This window comes from Rhinopithecus bieti, unplaced genomic scaffold (genome assembly GCF_001698545.2).
Source record: "Rhinopithecus bieti isolate Rb0 unplaced genomic scaffold, ASM169854v2 scaffold_1673, whole genome shotgun sequence".
Taxonomy (NCBI): Eukaryota; Metazoa; Chordata; class Mammalia; order Primates; family Cercopithecidae; genus Rhinopithecus; species Rhinopithecus bieti.
Window position 1 is genome coordinate 419,644 of NW_016804690.1, and position 9,189 is coordinate 428,832.

General features: G+C 43.7%; 1 protein-coding gene across 1 annotated transcript in view; it reads left to right on the top strand.

Moving 5' to 3' along the window:
* NVL (nuclear VCP like) overlaps positions 1 to 5,733 on the top strand; it is a 106,197-nt gene extending 100,464 nt beyond the window's left edge. The window contains exons 21-23 of the mRNA XM_017869945.1: positions 518 to 606; positions 2,446 to 2,516; positions 5,426 to 5,733. Coding sequence (XP_017725434.1) covers positions 518 to 606; positions 2,446 to 2,516; positions 5,426 to 5,470 — 205 coding nt within the window. The 3' untranslated portion in view covers positions 5,471 to 5,733. The remainder of the gene's footprint in view (positions 1 to 517; positions 607 to 2,445; positions 2,517 to 5,425) is intronic.
* Positions 5,734 to 9,189: the final 3,456 nt, after the last annotated feature.

A 9,189-nucleotide genomic window follows, 5' to 3' on the forward strand; every position in this document is an offset into this window, starting at 1 on the left:
CCTAAGTGGCGTGAGCCACTGTACCTGGCCTAGAAATATCTTACGTAAAAGCTAAGAGCAGGCTGGACGCGGTGGTTCACACCTGTAGTCCCCACTTTGGGAGGCTAAGGCGGACAGATCACGAGGTCAGGAGATCGAGACCATCCTGGGTAACACGGTGAAACCCCGTCTCTATTAAAACTACAAAAGTTAGCCAGGCGCGGTGGTGGGCGCCTATAGTCCCAGCTACTCGGGAGGCTGAGGCAGGAGAATGGCATGAACCCGGAAGGCGGAGCTTGCAGTGAGCCTAGATTGTGCCACTGCACTCCAGCCTCGGCGGCAGAGCAAGACTCCATCTCCCCAAAAAAAAAAAAAAAAAAAAAAAAACCTTAGAGCTCTTTCCTACTGATTCATAATCAATTTATTTCTCATCTTTATTGGTCACTTTCTTTCCTCATTATTTAATATATAACTTATATGGGTTTTTTCTGGGATTTTGCAGTATCTAGGAATATAAATCACTATTATTTTATTGTAGGGGCGCAGATCTCTCTGCTTTGGTAAGAGAAGCTTCTGTCTGTGCCCTGAGACAGGAAATGGCAAGACAGAAGAGTGGAAATGAAAAAGGTACGATTCTCTCCAGAATCTCTCAATTCTGATTATGATACTTAAAACCACTGTTGCCCTGGAAAATGACCATTTTCCAGTGTCTATTATCTATGATATTAAAGCTAACGTTTTTCTAATGAGACTGTTAGAAGCTGTTCTGAAATATTAGGTAACCTCTGTTGCTGACAATTATAATAATAGCAAAGTTATTTAGTACCGCTCTAATAAAGAGTACTGTCCCTATAGGCAAATGGATCCATTCACTGTCTTCATCATGAGTTTGGGCTGCTTATCAATTCTGGAAAACCTTATTCTTTTGCTAAGGTGATATCTACTTGCCTGTTAAAATGCGGCCTAAATTGGAGACCTTAGAAAATATACAAGATAAGTGAAATTTGGAATAACTTTCCATATACTGAGACTTTCCTTTCAAAATACAAGCTCTGTGTATTGTATTATTTGATGCTTTGGGGTCGTCTCAACAGCTTTACACCATCCTTCACATTTGACAGTCTCTTTAATTTTACTATTTGAGTGCATATGCGGAAAAAAAACTGTCTGCTGGGTGTGGTGACTCACATCTGTAATCCCAACACTTTGGGAAGCTGAGGCAGGAGGATTGCTTGAGCCCAGGAGTTTGAGAGCAGCCTGTGTGAAAACCAAGACGCCATCTCTATAAAAAATGTAAAATTAGACTGGCATGGTGGTACATGCCTATAATCCTACTTTTGAGAGTGAGGCCCAGGAGTTTGAGGCTGCAATGAGCTATGATTGCCCCACTGCACTCCAGCCTGAGTGACAGAACAAAACCCTGTCTCTTTTTTTTTTTTTTTTCGGAGACGGAGTCTTGCTCTGTCGCCCAGGCTGGAGTGCAGTGCTATGATCTGGCTCACTGCAACCTCCACCTCCTGGTTCAAACGATTCTCCTGCCTCAGTCTCCCAAGTAACTGGGATTACAGACGTGTGCCACTACACCCAGTTAATTTCTTTTGTATTTTTAGTAGAAACGGGGTTTCACCATATTGGTCAGGCTGGTCTCAAACTCATCTCGTGATCCACCCACCTTGGCCTCCCAAAGTGCTGGGATTACAAGCCTGAGTCACCACGCCCGACCTAAAGCTCCCTTCTAATCCAGTGCTGAGATATTTTATATATAAAATATTCTATGATATTATGGTTTCATAAGATCTCATTGTGTGTTGCATACTCTTAATACTATGGAATCCTACATTCTATTCCCAGTTAAATTTATTTGAATTATCTGAATAATTCTGGTTCTTCTTCATAAACATCACCATTAAGTTAAACAATGCAAAGAAGCCTACAAAAAGTACCAACTTATGAGTGGCAGGTCTCTTAGGGTGGTTTTGGATTAAAATCTGATGAGCAGAATATATCTGGCTAGAATACTGTTCTGAAAAAGAATAGAGCCCATCTCAGCACTGATCTCTTTAGTGGACCCCTTGAAAGCTTCGAAGTCTTTCTTTTTTTTTTTGAGATGGAGTCTCACTCTGTCGCCCAAGCTGGGATCTCAGCTCACTGCAAGCTCCGCCTCCCAGGTTCACACCATTCTCCTGCCTCAGCCTCCCGAGTAGCTGGGACTACAGGCACCCACCACCTCACCCGGCTAGTTTTTTGTTTTGTTTTTTTTTAGTAGAGACGGGGTTTCACCAGGTTAGCCAGGATGGTCTCGATCTCCTGACCTCGTGATCTGCCCGTCTCGGCTTCCCAAAGTGCTGGGATTACAGGCTTGAGCCACCGCGCCTGGCCAACTTCGAAGTCTTTCAAAGGAAGTTAAGTTCTAAGTCGGTTAGCATACCATACTGAGATGTGTATATTTGTGCATTTGCTCCATAGGTGAACTCAAGATTAGTCATAAGCATTTTGAAGAAGCTTTCAAGAAAGTAAGATCATCTATATCAAAAAAGGTAAGCAATGCTGTTAAATGTATGAAGGAAACTAGAATTTTAGACCAGTAGATATGACCTCATGAATTAAACTGTTTTACAGATTGTTTTGTATACTACTTCTACTTCCTTAAAAAAGAAATTACATGGTTCATTTTGATCTGAAAACAAGCAAAATAATTGCCTTTGTGAGAATGTTCTTGAGAGATTTTAATTTTATATGTTTCTTAGGGACTGGAGCACAGTTTTCCTAACTAGATTCTCTAACAACTGTTTATTCAGAGAGAGAATGACCTCTTCTGCCTCCATAGTCTCAGAATTTTTAATCATCTAATTCAAGTATCATTTGACCTACTCTACCCTTTTTGACAAATGGCTTTGTATTTCTTGGAGCTAAACTAAGCCATAGGGACTTACCCATACATTTCAGGGAAATAAAAACATCTTCACCATAGGTGGGAGAAGGGTTAAAAAAAATCACTCTGGAGCTGGGCACGGTGGCCCATGCCTGTTATCTCAGCTACTCAGGAGGCAGAGGTGGGAGAATGGCTTGAGCCTAGGAGTTCAAGATCAGCCTAGAAAACATGGTGAGACCCTGTCTCTACAAAAAAAAATTAAAACTTAGCCAGACATGGTGGCATGCCCCTATAGTCCCAACTACTTAGGAGGTTGAGGCAGAAGGATTACTTGAGCCCAGGAGGTTGAGGCTGCATTGAGCCATGATCACACCATTGTACTCCAGCCTCAGTTACAGAACAAAGCCTTGTCTCAAAAACAAACAAATAAACACAGAAGAAAAACACACTTCAAGTATTTCTTTGGGATAAATACACAGGAGTGGAATTGCCACCCAACGTTTAAAATGTTAATTTGCCAGTCGTGGTGGCTCGCACCTGTAATCCCGGCACTTTGGGAGGCTGAGGTGGGCAGATCACGAAGTCAGGAGTTCGAAACCAACCTGGCCAATATAGTGAAATCCCATCTCTACTAAAAATACAAAAATTAGCTGGGTGTGGTGGTGCACACCTGTAGTCCTAGCTACTTGGGAGGCTGAGGCAGAAGAATCACTTGAACCTGGGAGGCAGAGGTTGCAGTGAGCCAAGATTGCACCACTGCATGTCAGCCTAGGCAACAGATCAAGACTCAGTCTCAAACAAACAAAAAAAAAATTTGACCACAGTGAGATTCTACTACACACCTACCACAATGACTAAAATTTAAAAGATTGGCAACACTAAATAGTGGCAAGGACATGAAACAGCTGGAACTTTTTTTTTTGTTTTTGAGACAAGAGTTTTGCTCTTGTTGCCCAGGCAGGAGTGCAATGGCATGATCGCAACTGACCACAACCTCCGCCTCCTGGGTTCAAGCTATTCTCCTGCCTCAGCCTCCTGAGTAGCTGGGATTACAGGCATGCGCCACCATGCCCGGCTGATTTTTTGTGTTTTTAGTAGAGAAAGGGTTTCTCCGTGTTTTTCAGGCTGGTCTCCAACTCCCAACCTCAGGTGATTCACCTGCCTCAGCCTCCCAAAGTACTGGGTTACAGGCGTGAGCCACCAAGCCTGGCCTGGAACTCTTACACATTGTTGCTGAAAATGTAGATAAACCACACTGGCAAACATTCTGGCAATTTCTTTTCTGAGACGGTGTCTCGCTCTGTCGCCCAGGCTGGAGTACAGTTGCGTGATCTCTGCTCACTGCCAGCTCCGCCTCCCAGGTTCACGCCACTCTCCTGCCTCAGCCTCCCGAGTAGCTGGGACTACAGGTGCCCGCCACCACGCCTGGCTAGTTTTTTTGTATTTTTAGTAGAGATGGGGTTTCACCGTGTTACCCAGGATGGTCTCGATCTCTTGACCTCATGATCTGCCTATCTCGGCCTCCCAAAGTGCAAGGATTACAGGCATGAGCCACCGCGCCCGGCCCAGTCTGGCAATTTCTTATGAACAGTAATATAGTGTAAGAAGCTTCTACTTTCCCGGCCTGGCACAGTGGTTCATGTTGCAGCACACCAACATTGCACATGTATACATATGTAACAAACCTGCATGTTGTGCACATGTACCCTAGAACTTAAAGTATAAAAAAAAAAAAAGAAAAGAAACCCCATCTCTACTAAAATACAAAAACTTCGCCAGGCATGGTGGTGCACACCTGTAGTCCCAGCTACTCAGGAGACTGAGGCAGGGGAATCCCTTGAACCTGGGAGGCAGAGATGGCAGTGAGCCTAGATTGTGCCACTGCACTCCAGCCTGGACAACAGAGCGAGACTCTGTCTCAAAAAAAAAAAGAAGAAGCTTCTGCTTTTGCCTCTTTTCCATCTGGTTTCAGTGTAGTTTAGAATTGTGCTTTCTTCACTAATTAGATAGGCATAAGAATCTTTTGACCTGATATTTTAGGAAACTTTCGGTCAACAGTTTTGAGAGTCATGGGAGACCCCTATGGAAAGCAGCATGTATAGGACTTAGATTAGGATTTAGACGCAGGAAAGTAAAATGTCACCTCTCTTTAATAGTAAATTAGTCAGCAAGAGCTACTATGACAAAGTACCACAGACTGGGTGGCTTAAAAAATGGAAAATTTATTTTCTCACAGTTCTGGAGAGTACTGGGCAGGGTTGGTTCTTCTGAAGCCTTTGTCCTCACTGACGGCTGTCTTCTCCCAGCGTGTGCACGTGCTCTTCCCTCTGTGCACATGCTCTTCCCTCCTGTGCCCTAATCCCCTCTTTTTGTAAGGACACCAGTCATATTGGATAAGAGTCCACCTGTATGACCTCATGTTAATCCAGTCTCCTTTACAAAGACCCTCTCTCCAGTTAGAATCACATTCTGAGGTCCTGCGGTGAGGACTGCAGCATGTGAATTCTGGGGGGCACCATTCAGCCCATAGCAAGCAGTGATGGACTCTATATTCTGTGTTCTCCCTCCTTACAGGATCAAATCATGTATAAACAGTTTCAGGACTCCCTCAGCTGGTGACATCTCCAGCAGCTGGCTTAGAGGAGCCCATCAAGCTGGCAGAGAATCCTCTACACTCTCTGAAGGACCTGCTTTCAGCTGGACACAGGTGCGGCCTCATGTAAATATTTTATTTTCAAGTGAATGAGGCCAAGCTGAAGCTGAAGATTCTTCCCATCTGGCCAGCCTTGTGGGAAAATGCCTTCTTCCTCTTTAAGAAAAGGAAAATTTTAAACTGCTGAAATAAAATGACTGTTACATTTTCAAATAAAACTTTTATTTGAGCCATTTTGACTATACAGAAAAGTTACACAGAACTCCTTCCCTGCCCTCCGCAACCATCTCCTACATAACCCTTCATCAAAGTCAGGAAATTAATACATAGAAACATCGCTGCCATCTCCATTCAGTCTTCCTCCATTCAAGTTTCTCTAGTTGTCCTGATAATGTCCTTTAAAACAGGTCCCTATCCCCAGGTTGGAGACCGGTACCTATCTGTCTCCTGTTAGGAACCAGGACACGTACAGTGGGAGGTTAGTGGTGGGCGAGCGAGCATTACTGCCTTAGCTCCACCTCCTGGTAGATCAGCGGCAGCATTAGACTTTCATAGAAGCGTGAACCCTATTGTGAACTGTGTGCTTGAAGGACGTAGGCTGTACGCTCCTTATGAGAATCTTATGCCTGATGATCTGAGGTGGAACAGTTTCTTTCTGAAACCACCTCCCCCAGCCCCATCTGAGGGAAAATTATCTTCCATGAAACCAGTGCCTGGTGCCAAAAAGGTTGGGGACCACTGCTTTAAAAGGAGGCCACTGCAGTTAGTTGCTATGTTCTTTAATCTATTTTAAGTGTGGAACAGTTCTTCAGGTTTGACTTTTGACGCTTGTGAAGGTTTCAGGCCAGTTACTTTGTCAAATGCCTTCAGTGAGGATGTGTCTGATGTTTTCCTTGTGATTACACTCAAGTTATGCATCTTTGGCAGATTACAAAGTGACACTGTGCACTCATCATGTGGCATGCAATTTCAGTTTGTCCTGTTACTCATGATGTTCACTGTGATCACTTAAGGTAGTTCTACCAGGCTTCTCACACTATAAAGTTACTCCTCACTCTTTTTTTTCACTTTGTAATGTATGTGTATTTTATGGGAAGTTACTTTGAAACTCTATAAAGTCCATTCCTCGTCAAACTCAAGCATTACCATTTTTTAATATATTATCCTTTATTATCATTATGATATTCAAACTGTCCCAGATTTGACTCTCCTTTGGCCTCTATATAGGTCTGATGAGTCCCTAGGCAATACTTTGTAAAGGGCTTGATTTTTGCTGTGTTTAATCTCAACTTGTCATTTATAGTGTTGCTCACAATATATCCTGAAGCTATATATAGATGGGTCTGGTTACCTACTTTTCCTTCTTCTTAAATTTTTACTTCACTTCATTCTACAGAAATTTTTAGGCTGCTTTCAAGAATGTGGGCCAGGCACAGTGGCACATGCCTGTAATCCTAGCATTTTCGGGAGGCCTAAGTGGGAGGATCACTTGAGTTCAGGAGTTCAAGACCAGCCTGGGCAACATAGTGAGACCCCCATCTCTACAAAAAAAAAAAAAAATTTTTTTTTTGCAAGGCCGGGCACGGTGGCTTATGCCTGTAATCCCAGCACTAGGCCAAGGCAGGCGGATCGCCTGAAGTCAGAGTTCTTGACCAACCTGGCCAACTTGGTGAAACCCCATCTCTACTAAAAATATGAAAATTAGCCGGGTTTGGTGGCAGGCACCTGTAATCACAACTACTCAGGAAGCTGAGGCAGGAGAATTGCATGAACCTGGGAGGCAGAGGTTGCAGTGAGCCGAGATGGCACCATTGCACTCCAGCCTGGGCAACAGAGCGAGACTTGGTCTCAAAAAAAAGGAAAAAAAAAGTTTACAAAATGTGATGAAAATGTTACTAAACGCAAATCAGGGTTGCAAAGGTCAATAAAACACAGTCCTTTTTTTTTTTTTTGAGGAAGAGTCTAGCTCTGTCGCCCAGGCTGGAGTGCAGTGGCACAATCTCAGCTCACTACAAGCTCCACTTCCCAGGTTCAGGCCATTCTCCTGCCTCAGCCTCCCAAGTAGCTGGAACTACAGGTGCCCACCACCACGCCTGGCTAATTTTTTGTAATTCTAGTAGAGACAGGGTTTCACCATGTTAGCTAATATGGTCTCAATCTCCAGACCTCATGATCCGCCTGCCTCGGCCTCCCAAAGTGCTGGGATTACAGGCCTGAGCCACTGTGCCCAGCTAACACAGTCCTTTTTTTGAGGAGTTCGCAGAAGGATTCAGACATCTCAGCAGAGTATGACCATGCCCAGTGAAAGGGCATGAAGAAGAGGGTACCTTAGGACACCAGAAGAAGGAGCACCAAAAGAGAAAAAAAAGGCAAATCAGGATCACATACTAAAGGTAGGTGATTAAGAATGAAGGGAAGCCGGGTGCGATGGCTCGGGCCTGTAATCCCAACACTTCAGGTGGCCGAGGCGGATGGATCACGAGGTCAAGACATCAAGACCATTCTGATCAACATGGTGAAACCCCATCTCTACTAAGAATACGAAAATTAGCTGGGTGTGGTGGCACGCACCTGTAGTCCCAGCTACTTGGGAGGCTGAGGCAGGAGAATTGCTTGAACCCAGGAGGCGGAGGTTGCTGTGAGCCAAGATCGTGCCACTGCACTCCAGCCTGGTGACAGAGTGAGACTCTGTCTCAAAAAAAAAAAAAAAAAAATTGAAGGGAAAATTGGAATATGCACCAGAAGGTCTTAAATTTGAGGAGTAGATTCAACTCTGCTTGACATCCACCCAATCCTGAGAAACACAGGTATATCATAGATGTGGGTTATGAGAAAAAGCAAAAATCTTCTTGACAATTAAATATTAGGTCTAAGTATCCAACTTGCTGGTAGTTTAGCTTAACCTCGACATAAAATTTAGAATGCATAAGAGAGCAGACTGGCTGCGTGTTCGTTGGCTTTGCCAGTCAGGTATGGTACAGATTGAACAGCAGGCAGATACTGCGACAGCTAGTGTGACAGCGGATGCTGCCAGCACTTCTGCAAATGGAAGGGAAGATCATATTTTTCAGCATGATCTGTGTACTACACACTGCCAAATGTTATCTTCTTTAACACTCCCAACTCATACTAGGGATCAAATAGCATTATCCCCATTTCATCAAAAAGAAAAAGGTTCAGAGCTTGTTCAAGGGGACTCGCGGAACCATCTGAATTCTGGTCTACAGTGGTCTAACTTTTATTTCTTTTATTGAAAAGATCCAGTCCTCTGTTCAGAAACTCCCGGAATTATATCCTCTGTTCTAGCACTGTCAAAGATTTAGCCATTTCATTAAACACTTTGTACTGAGCATTACTGACATAATGGTGAACAAACTCAGAACTTAATGTCCAGTGTGGTGTGTGTGGCAGAGAGCTTATCGCCCCATAATGTCCATTCTTTCCTTCTACCTTTTAGTAAGAAGGGCTCTTGCTGCCAGGAAAGTGACTAACAAACATCTGGCTAGTATAATATAAACAGAAGTGATGGGAACAGCTTCTGGTTACATCCTTATAAGGAAGTGACTTGGGTTGCATTAACCCATCATTAACTCAGGGCAGGCTACATTAAACTCATACACCTTCTCCCAGAAGTGAAGACCCTGGCTATGTCCTTGAAAAGTCATAATTTGTTTAAAAAAGAAGG